At 41.1% G+C, this 12,048-nt stretch overlaps 1 protein-coding gene across 7 annotated transcripts in view; it reads left to right on the top strand.

The window, feature by feature from the left end:
• Window positions 1-9,513, top strand: part of LOC143035787 (EF-hand calcium-binding domain-containing protein 4A-like) — a 29,931-nt gene extending 20,418 nt beyond the window's left edge. For all 7 annotated transcript variants that reach the window (XM_076202742.1, XM_076202749.1, XM_076202744.1 and 4 more), the window contains exons 7-10: window positions 634-762; window positions 2,122-2,244; window positions 3,066-3,205; window positions 5,686-9,513. In XM_076202742.1, coding sequence (XP_076058857.1) covers window positions 634-762; window positions 2,122-2,244; window positions 3,066-3,205; window positions 5,686-5,920 — 627 coding nt within the window. In that variant the 3' untranslated portion in view covers window positions 5,921-9,513. The remainder of the gene's footprint in view (window positions 1-633; window positions 763-2,121; window positions 2,245-3,065; window positions 3,206-5,685) is intronic.
• The last annotated feature ends 2,535 nt before the right edge of the window (window positions 9,514-12,048 follow it).

Raw genomic sequence — 12,048 nt, 5'->3', positions numbered from 1 at the left:
TGTTAGCCTACGACAAAGGAACAAAGTTTGTTCGTTTGCTTGCCAAGAGACGTCACGATTGTTTCGATTAAGCTGCTGCTGTGTTGGCAGTTAGGGTCAGCAACCTGCAAGAGTTTATCACAAGGCTGGTAAATGTACGTATATACCCGTAAGCCACCAGTCCCACAGATGAGTCCTTCATTCAGTGCCCGACCACGTGCGACCTAGAGAACTGGTGGCACTGGAAGGTCTTCCGAGCGATTTATGCCTAAAGTTACATTCTATTTTTTCTAGTGCATTTGCTCTTTATGAGTTTACGTCAACAAACCGCTTTTTATCTTATTAGTGTTTATTGTGTATATTACTTTTTACGGGTTACAAAATTGTTGATATATTCAAAAGAGTGTCACTGGTACCAGTGTCCCTTTCAAGAGCTGTGTTATGGGAATCGTGGAGGTCGATAAATTTATTCATTATGGTTACGAGGAAAATGAACTGTTGCGCTTATCCCCCTAGAGACATAACCGTACGTAATACAAGAACTGCAAAGACTCGATTCACTGACGTAAGAAAACGCAACCTTGGCCGTTGGTGTAGATTACAGTGTTATGTCTATCCACAGTACGCTAATTCATCTTCATCGTTTTCCTGCAGGTGGCCAATCGGGGATCCGCGTTGGACGCGATGGACCAGGAGGTGCAGGACGCTCGGCGGCAGATCGAGAAACTGCAGAAGGGGGAGAGCTCTGCCCGACACCTCAACAGTCAGCTGACGCAGCAAATCGTAGGCATTCTTCATATGTGTGTCATTTGTTTGTATCTATAGGCAAAAAGACATTTTTACCTGCCATCCATCTTCCGTGTTGCTGAACCATGAAGGTAAATAATACAAAATGGTTACAAAACACTAGACAAAGATGTTAGGTAGAAGGATGAAAGTCACGTATACACTACTCCACCCTCCCTACTGTACACCTGGCTGGAAAGATCTGCCTCAAGGAGCCAAGGGCTGGCTAGACCACTGCGCAAACTATTGAAAATAGATATTTCCCAGTTGCCAGAGATTGAATATTAACCTAAGGGCTCATCATAATTGTATCTAACTGTATATGGTGAAGATCTTGGTAATATGACTGGATACACACATATACCTTGCGAGAGCGCATGCACACGCACGCACGCACTCACAAAGATACAAAAAACAGAAATAAAGATAGAAAAAAGTACAGGGTGATGCAAACTATCTATGTTTTCGTCAAATGGACTTTCGAAACTGAGCTGGGAAGGAAAAGCTTTGAATATGAATGGGAATATATTGATCACCTGAGTTAGACATAAGAACATAAGAATAAAGGAGACTGCAAGAGACCATAAGGTCTACACTAGGCAGCTTCGTTTTGTGGATGACGTTCATCTCATTTCAGAAATAGGGGAAGACTTGCAACATATTATGCTGATTGATCTGAACAAGGAAAGTCTAAAAGCAATTTTAGAGATGAATTAAGATAAATCAGAGTAATGTTCAAAATAAAACAATCGTAATCGATGGCGAGAATCTTAAAGGAAAAGATGATTATAATTATTCATACCAAATACTAAGACTATCTAATGATAATACAAATCACATAGGAATACGTAGCACAATTGGTTGGAAAATGTTTGGTGAATATAGAAACATCATGAGAGGCTCTCTACTTGTATGCATAAAACGCAAATGTTATAATCATTGTATAATCTATACTATGATATATGGATATGAAACAAGGAAACTGACGTAGGTGATGGCGACAAAGCTAAAGAGCTCACAAACTACAATGGTCAGAGAGCAGATTGGGATGAAATAAATATAATGGAGGCGATAAAGGGGTTGACCTGGAATCGTGCTGGTCAAGAAACCAGAAAGGACGATTCTAGATGGAGCAAGCCTATTACTGACTGGACACCGAGAGATGGCACGTGTGGTAGGAGACCAGGCAGAGCAGAAGGATGAAAGGCAAAAATAGAAAAAATTGCAGCAAAGATGCTGCTGGGGAAGTCGGTGCAGTCGTTTGGCTCATCTGAGAGTTTGGGAGAAGTCTTCGATCAGCAGTTGGTTCTAAATGGCAGAATTGCTAATCACTCTACTTTGATCTGTTTTCCACAGGACAACCTGGAAATGCAACTCTCCGTTCGCGAAGACGAAGTGAACGATTTGCGCGATTCTCTGGAGGCGATGCGCAAGGCCAACAAGGACGAGCGACGGCAGCGCGCAACGAGGGCTTTCAAGGTATTTTTGCGATATTTTCCCACAACATAAGGTATACTGTTTATATATATATATATATATATTTATTTATATATATATATATATATATATATATATATATATATATACATATATTTCTTTATCAACCACAATTCACTTTAATTCTAAGCCATCTAGGCGCATGCAGAAATTGTAACGGTACGCCCAAGGACTCGAACCTATGCGTCAAGAACGTTACCAGTGCCGAGTAACTTAGACCAATACATCATCAAGGGATGGTGTATTGGTCTGAGACACTCGGCACTGGTAACGTTCTCGCCGCATAGGTTCGAGTCCTTGGGCGTACCGTTACAATTTCTGCATGAGCCTATATAGCTTAGAATTAAAGTGCATTGTGGTTGATAAAAATGTATCTCTAAACACTGGGACCCATTCAGTGTTGTATATATATATATATATATATATATATATATATGTACACATGCTGGTACATTGTGACAAGTTGATGAAGGTGGGAAAAGAAGCTTCACTCCAGTCACATTCCTCTGAAGAAGCATAGAGCGAAACCGGTCAGGAATAAACTCAGGAACTCGGGACTAGACCCGTGACTTCTTTTTCCACCTTCATCAATATGTACGCATATATCACCCAAGGTCCAGAGAATAATTTGGACCTTCAGTAATCAATGATGTTTCCGTACACACACACACACACACACACACACACACACACACACACACACACACACACACACACACACACACACACACACACACACACACACACACACATACATGCATGCATGCATACACAACATCAGGGTCTATCCTTTGCTTCTTCAGGTGTCGGAAGGCATTGCCAAAGAACGCGAAAGTCTGGTGTCGCAGCTGGACATCCTTCGCAACATGAACTCGCAGTTGCGTGACGAGTTCGATGTGATCGAAAGGTCGCCCCGACCCACGGCCTCCGACCAAGGAGAAAGGTAAGGAAACCTCAGCTGAGGAGCGTCTGTCTGGGCCATTAACACCTCCAGTATAGTAGTAGTCAGGGAGCATAGTCAAACAATTGTTCATTTTGTGATAAAATCATGAAATTAGGCACATATATAGAGTTGCATGTTGTAAACGTTTTCAAATATCGGGACACTTGAGATGAAGCTATCTCATGAGTGACCAAGAAACGGATATTTTGCTTGCCCCGAAGGTTATACAAAGTTCGTCTTCATTTGACAGTGACAGAACTAGCCTCACTATCAGAACTACCACATCTATATCTACAGTTCAAACAAGGATCTGATGGTGGCCGTGCTGAACAGCGTGGCATGCATGTAGCATTAAGCGAGTATCCGCCTCTTCATGTGTACATGGAGCAAGTGATCCTGTACTCTCTAGGGCTGGAGCAGAGAGTACCTGCTGTCCATCTTTCACCATTAGCACCTTTCCACTACCATCATCAAGGGAGTCAATGATTGCCTCCGAAAGTAAATGGAAGAGTTCCACTTTGTTACTGTCTACACGCAAGAAACTCTGTTAATTTCTTGGAATGGTTGCTAACTTGTCAACTTGCCTTCTCACACCTTTGCAGCGTTTCTCTCTGGCTGTGGATTTCAGCGAGTCAGGATTGTAGTTGTCCCATACAAGGTCAAGGCGTGAGCAATGTTGAAGCTGTCCTTGGATATAAGGAATGAAAAATTGGTTTGCATATTCCTCAAATGCCTTGGCTGTACCAGGTTTCAGCATCGAAGGAAGAAGTCTGCTTTTCCTGGTGTTGCTATTTTTGCTTGTACTAGAGCTTGTGTCCAACCACTTCCTTGCAGCCAGTCATCTCCTGTTTTCAAAGCTGTCATTTCAATATGCAACCCACCAAACATCACAACAAATTGATCTTCCCCATATTTCTGTGGCCACTTCCATTGTTTTACCAGAGCATACAGTGGATGATCGAATGTCAGAACTGAAATCTGTCATGGAGTGAGATACTCCACTGCACTTCTGACTACATCCACGGAGTGCCTCATCATTGCCATGGTATGAGCACTTTCTTGGAACAGGTGTAGTAGAGCAGTTGGGGTGACGATGTAGGTCCCTGCTCATGGTGGCTTGCATGATATGCTGACCATGATGTATCTTCTCATTTCTCCCCTGCTTCATCTTCAAGAGTACACCTCACACTCTTCGGCATTTGTTCGGCTTGTCAGTGTTTTTCTCAATGCCACCGCTCTTCAAGGAGGCTAATGATGTCGATGGTACAGGTGCTCCTTTAAAATGAGATACAATTGGTGATACTTCTGTGTACAAGTTTGGCAGCTGATCAACATTCTTCCTGCTCCCATCACCTCCTATGATGACAATGCCACTGTCTACCCCATCACTTTCAAAAATTGGATGTTGCAGCAATGAGATTCCAGTTCCGTGAAAAGAATCCTTGGCTGTGGTGGCAATGGGGTTAGGGTCAATGTTATCAACAGCCGCAGTTGTGAACAGCTGGCCACGCATTGTTGGAGGGCAAACAACCTACTCCATGTGAAGGCGTTGATACACACTATTGCCTATTTCTACTGATAATCGTTGGGCACGCTCATAGGAGCTACTGAAGCCCAGGTTGAAGAGTCGCTTCACCAGCTCCTTGCGAAGTTGTACATGTCGCAGCATGCCAATGGAGATGGGAAAAGCAGTTTCTTACGTGGTACTATGCCTGATGGATGAACATTCTTGGAATTTTGCAGATGAGTTTCCGGATGAGATTTCTTGCAGTTTTCGTTTGTGCTTGACCGCATTTTAATCATTCTATAGAGAATTGAGTGCACTCCGAAGAAAATGTCTCTCAAAACTAGTGGCATATGGTGGCCATTTTGGGTAAATGGCTGCCGTGACTGACAGAGACATAATTTCAAGCGCCTCAACATCTGAAAATGATGATGACATATTAGTCTACATATCTGCCATTTCCATGCTTTTATCGCAAAATGAACGATTGTCTTGAATTTTTGAGTAATGTCCCCTGACTATAGCAAACTCTTGAGCAGTGGTTCTCAATCGGGGATCCAAAGCCCCTTGGGGTTGGGTTTCGTAAGTCCTTCCAGTTCGGTCCACAGGTCAAAAGCCAGTAGTAGTTGGTGGATGGTAAGTGATTTTTTTTCTGTTGAAATGATTCGTAAGAGTTTGAGAAAAAGTACTAATTAAGCAAGCAAGCTGAGAAACACTATAGGATTTAGTCTAATGCTAGTTTCATGTACTCAGATGGGGAGGGAGGCTCGATTTCTTGTGACCTTCCCCAGCTTGACATCCAAGTTAGCTCGATATCTTGTTTTTCACTCACAAATATGACCCAATTACTCTGAGTTCTTAAGCAAATCTCTTGTTCCACTCCTTATGCATTGGTGGCCTCGAAGTGAACAGGAAATTTGGTTTCCTGTTTGTCTTTGCCGTTTCTTTCATTATATTGTTTGTTTCTCTTTGGCAGGTGCAGCGACATTCTCGCCATGGGAAGTAATGACGACCAAAATTCCGCCTTCACCGCCACTCAGACGACCGAGGAGACCTCGTCGACTACGACATCTTCGAAGACCCCCTTACCCACCTTAGGCAGGCCCGTCCCCACGCCGCGAACCGCTGTACCAATTTCACTTGCTCTTGTGCCTGGACGACATGCCGAGAGTGCGGACGAGACGTCGCTACAGTCTCAGAAGTTGGGGTGAGAGAATTCGCGTGGCTATGGTGGAGGTTGCTTTGTTTGCGGTGAAGGTATCTGGTGTATGTAGCGTTTGAGCAAAGCTGATCGGTGAGACATGCTGGATAAAGGATATAAAGAAATGAGGTCTAAATTTTGACTGCAAAAGAAAATATATCACGAGATTAGTACGTTGATATGAGGACCACCCATTTTTCTTTTTTTTAATTTTCACATCAAGCAGTTTTATCTTTTTATACTAAACATCTCTTTTCGTCCACGTGATTTTTTTTTTATCAAGGAAAAAATAATATATATAGCAACCTTTACTATCATTCAGTAGCTTTTGAGATGATATAAATATTTTTTGTGTGATTAGGTCCGATTACAAAGGTTTTCATAACTTCGCAATCAGAATACCACTCAGACTGAATCTCTCAGGCAAGAGGAAAAAGCTGTTGTCCAATCGCGACTGATAGACAACGCTATCCAAAATTACTTGATAATCTTGTGGTGTGTACGCGATGAAAATAGACCTTCAGGAGTAACTCCCCACCTCCCCACCCTCCCTTGCAGTGCGAAGTCTGTCCTTGAGCTTGTCCCCCGGGCTAGGGTAAGACTGCTTGTGGGCGTTGCTTTGTTGGAGAGGCTGATCGACATTAGCCTTAACTCCTACGATCTGAAGGCCATTTCATTTATTCGAATAAGACCGTTTGGTGTCGGCCAGGATGGCATGTCCCCGCGTAGTATGAAACTGCACCTGTAGACTGCTGGAGGATTCATTGCCAGTGGGTTTCTTCAGCATTCACTCCCGGGACTTCTCCTCAGATAAGTAAGATTCAGACGAGAGGACAGTATGTGAAGACACCATCAATCCTTTCAACTAGTTGCAATGGTAAAGTACACTAAAAGGGGACCTTTCGTTACATAACGAGGTTGGAGGAAAAAAGGAAAAAGAACGAAAAAAACAAAACAAAAAACACTAAGGTGTTTGTCCAGTTGAATCCCAAGACTTTGAACTGAAGTGCATTCCATCACCCCTGTGGGAACTTCATTCCGTTCGATCCGAAAATATTCTTCGTAGATTTCATGGAGGTTAGCACCAAACCCTTTTATTCAGCCGAGGGCAGAAACCCCAAGCTGAAATGACTAAGTTAACCTCGATCAGCTCCTTCGAGGCTTTGAGCCGGTGACACTCTGTTGTTGACAATTCTATTCAGTTGAGGTCAGACCCCAAGGCTGAAGACGGTAAGGGCTCATCAGTGTCATAAAACGTTCTGCCTCGTAGCATCAACCTACAACATAACTTACATCTGCGACGTCTTTCGAAGATATGAAAATATGTGCGAACCTCGCTTTCTTTCTTTCCTTCATTATATCCTTTTATTTCTTTATTTTTATATTTTTTCATGCTCTAATATACAGAAATAAAAAGAATAAGTTTTGACCATCCATTAAGTCAAAGGCTATACACTATCTTGAAAACCGTGTCACAAAAAATATGTACAAATTATATGCTCAACTATACCTTAATATTATACGATAAATATGTAATATTGCTTGAAGCTTTCCAGAAGGTGTCGTCTCGATGCCTAATAAAAACCGTGTATGAAAAGGGTAATTATCTTTAAGTGTTGACATAGCTTGAAGTCGTGACTTGTGTAATAAAGATAATCCTCAGAAGTATTAAAGACATGGCAACTTATATTTTGTTATTGTAGTTTTTATAATTTATTTCTACCAGGGTTGTTATTCTATCTATTTATCTTTATATACACCAAAAGGCATCCCACACACAAGGGAAGTAACCAGTTAAGACATGTATCCATGCTCCACTCTTCCCACACACATTTGTTACCCTTTAAAAAAAAAATCTATGAGCTTCTCGTTGGATGCAGGGCCATCTCTTTCTCTCACCCACTACCTGAGTCAGAAACAATGCACCAAGACACACCACATCCACAGCAGGCAGGGACCTAACAGCTGAAGCTGGTTCCCTCCCACCACCTCATTTAGATGATGACCCTTCCTATTCATCCCCAAACTAATGGAGAGGACGAGAAATGCCTTCGGTCCGTGTGAGTTTATCACTCACATCCATTCTCCACTCACACCTCTCTCTTACCCCCTCCTTCCCCTGCTCAACAGACATCTCCCTTTTACCTAAGACTCCCTTCATCCCATCCATCTATCTCGTTTTCAGTCTTCCTCTGAAGTTCACTACCTTCCATATTCTTTTTGCTAGACTTTCTTTACTCATTCTTTTTACTTGACCAAATCATCCCAGTATCATTTGATCAACCCTATCTGCTAACTTTCTTCCCACCCGCTCTCTCCTCCTCATTTTTCACCTGTCCAGCCTTGTAATCCCCACCATACTTCTCAAACTTTTAATCTCAAACCCATTTAATTTCCTCCCTTTTTTCTCCCTTACATTCCAAGTCTCTGCCCCATACAGTATTGTGGGCACAATCATCCCTTCATGATTTTTTTCATTAGTGTGGTTAATAAATCCAAAAATAAAACTGTTCCTCGAAAATCATATCTCAGCAAATTCGACTGCCATAACAAATCCGTCAATCAACATCTCTATGGTAATATAAACTTGCAACGTTTTTACTCAAATGGAATTAAGGCCATGCAGGTGTTGCAAGATGATTGAAAGAAATATTCAATCCCTTAGATGTTCAGCGTGCACACGCACACACTCGCGCATTTTAGCTACGGGACGTCAGATCACGGCCTCTCCAGAAAACTCGCGCGGGATCTATTGTGTCGTACCTCATCCGCGGTCATTCGGACGAGCCCGAAAGGACACCTGCAGCTGCCATTGCCAACTGCAAGTCGTCATACGACCGATATATTTTTCTATATGTTCCATGCTTGTATATATATAAAACCTATGCATGAATAGTGATTGTCCACACTCATTTAATGTATTGTACATTGTAGAAGTAGATTAAGCTGTAGATAGTAGAGAATAAATTGTACATAACATTTTAATTGGCAACAGCCACCATTGGAATTGATATACAAAATAGTACCATTGGCAACCGCCAATGTTTTCCTCGTTTAATGATTTGAGTTGTAGATCAGTTTAGAAGGATATACTAAAGAAAACAAACAACAATTTCGCTTGTCTCAACGCCTCTAAACCCAATGTAGACAGGTTCACTCCATAGAAATTTATAAAATAGTCCATGAAACGGATGGCATTATTGATCCTAGTTGGTTTATATATCCCGAAGACAATACCCAAATCCACACAAAAATATCGGTAAAAGAAAAGAAAAAAAAAACGTGAGAGCAGATACGATGGCCACAGAATGTTTTTCATTTTCTGAGCAAGCATTACATAAAGGCTACCGGAAGATATGGCAGCAATGTCAGGAGATTTGGTCATACCAGAACGAAATCTTTAGGCTACAAAGTATTCCCCTGGCTTGAAAATGCTCATTAACGAATCTTTGGCCTGTTGGCTTGGGAACAATTACTGAACCGAATAAAGGTCTGACGTCAGTCGAAATGAAACACGTGAAAAGTTTATAGTGTAGATGAACTTAATGCCACTGGTAGATCCTCAGTCCAACAGTGATATCCATATCTAAATAATTACAAAAATATATATATATTCGACAGGACCCAGTTGTACGTTTCACTTCCTTACTCAGTGCAACCCAACTTGGAGGATATTTATTAGATGAGATATAACTTTGATGATTTCCACTAATTATGCACATACCCTCACGGGAATAAAAGAAAAATGTTGAAGAACTAGATGTTTGACGGATTTTTACTTATTTTATTTTATTTTACTTTATTCTTTTTCATTTTATCTATCAGTTTATTGATTTATGCTTTAACTATTTATTAATTTTTGTTTATTTATTTATTTGTTTATTTATCCACTTATCTATATATCTATTTATTTTTTACCTACTTATCTATAAATTTACTTATTAATTACTTAGTTATCCAGGTATTACTGTTTTCTTCTGTATTACACGGTGGCCAGGCGTTTTCCTTTTGAGCAGTCTGTCTTTCGTCCTGTGTCACCTTAAAAAAAAAAGAACGCTAATTTGTTCTTGTATTAGTGGCCCATCTAAAGGAATATATAGGTTATCTCACGTACACCAAAACAGGGACTACTCATGGCCACAGTAACCAACGACGCATTTATATTCTTAATTGTATTTTATCTGCTTCATATAATTGTGGCATTACACAATAAATGTCAAAATGTTATGATGCTGTGTCCTTCATTTTTTCATGTTTAGAAATGACCACCTATAGACAAAAATACGTACACACATACACACACGCACACACACACACACACACACACACACACACACACACACACACACACACACACATCACAAACACACACACACACACACACACACTACACACACACACATCACAAACACACACACACACACCACACACACACACACACACCACACACACACACACACACACACACACACACACACACACACACACATATATATATATATATATATATATATATATACAGGGTGCGGCAACATAACTTCCTTTTTCCAAAAGGCAATAAAACAAGATGTATAAATCAAAAAGGTTTTAATTTTGTTTCATAATTATAGTATATATTTAAAGTTTTGTTTCACACAGTTTTGAAAATCATATCAGGTAGGTGACGTCCCCCATTGTCCATACACTGCATATACCGATTTCGGGTGTTTGCCATGACCCTCACCAGCGTATCAGCGGGTATATTGGCAATTTCTTCTCGGATGTTGGCCTTCAAGTCTGGTAGGCTTCTCGGGCGGTTGACATAAACACGGGATTTCAAATATCCCCACAAATAAAAATCACAAGGGGACAAATCGGGGGAACGGGCTGGCCACTCCAAATCGCCCCTTATTGAAATGAGGCGCTCCGGAAAATGTTCCCTCAAAACAGCCATCGATGCCCTTGAAGTGTGAGCCGTTGCTCCGTCCTGTTGAAACCAAATATCCCCTAGGTCCAATTCTTCAATTCGTGGAGAAATAAAAAAAAAAAAAAAAATCCTCCAACATGTTTACATACCGGTCTGAATTCACTGTCACTGTGACCTCATTTTCTTCAAAAAACCAAGGACCAACAATTCCAGTGGAGGAAATTGCACACCACACTGTGACTTTAGGTGAATGCAAAGGCCTTTCATGCAATTCATGGGGATTGGTGTCAGCCCAGTAGCGCATGTTTTGTTTGTTGACGCATCCAGTCAAATGAAAATGTGCTTCATCACTAAAGTAAACAATAGCGTTTTCAGGAACGTTTTCGAGAAGTGCCTCACATGAGTTCCTGCACAATCGCCATCTTGTAAGGATGGTAATGAAGGTCATCGTGAAGTATTCGCCTCACTGAACGATCAGAAAGTCCAAGGGCAGAGGCATGTTTGCGCGCAGAACGCCGTGGGGATTGCAAGACTGAAGCTCTCACTGCCTCAATGTTCTCAGGTGATCTGATGAGCCGAGGTACTCCAGTTCTTCGTCGTGTAGTACTCCCAGTTTGCCTGAACGTAGTGACCCATGTAACAATTGATTTCCGGTCCGGAACAGGGCCTCTCGGGGCTACATTGAAACGATTTCGAAAGGCGCGCTGGGTTGCAATAACAGACTGACGATTCGAAAAGTAAGCTTCGACGGCAAACACACGCTCCTCACTACTCCAACGCATGATAGCGACTAACTGTATTTCCAAGAAAACTTTCAGAACGGCCCTGTCAAATGAAACCACGCCCACCCCGCTACTACTTCTACAGCCAGATTGCCACGCATTATAAAAAAGGAAGTTATGTTGCTGCACCCTGTATATATATGTATATATATATATATATATATATATATATATATATATATATATATGTATATATACATATTGGAAATTGGTATGTTATAACACATATGTAAAAGTTCACTATTAACCCACTATCGGAGAAAAAATGACGGAAGTACAGGGAAACTGTATATTTCGACTACTATCTGTAGTCCTCTTCTGCTGAAGAGGACTACAGATAGTAGTCGAAATATACAGTTTCCCTGTACTTCTGTCATTTTTTCTCCGATAGTGGGTTAATAGTGAATATATATATATATATATATATATATATATATATAATATATATAT

This window comes from Oratosquilla oratoria, chromosome 19, assembly GCF_046742065.1.
Source record: "Oratosquilla oratoria isolate Oo_2021 chromosome 19, ASM4674206v1, whole genome shotgun sequence".
In the NCBI taxonomy this organism is placed as follows: domain Eukaryota; kingdom Metazoa; phylum Arthropoda; class Malacostraca; order Stomatopoda; family Squillidae; genus Oratosquilla; species Oratosquilla oratoria.
This window is presented reverse-complemented; position numbering and strand designations above follow the sequence as displayed.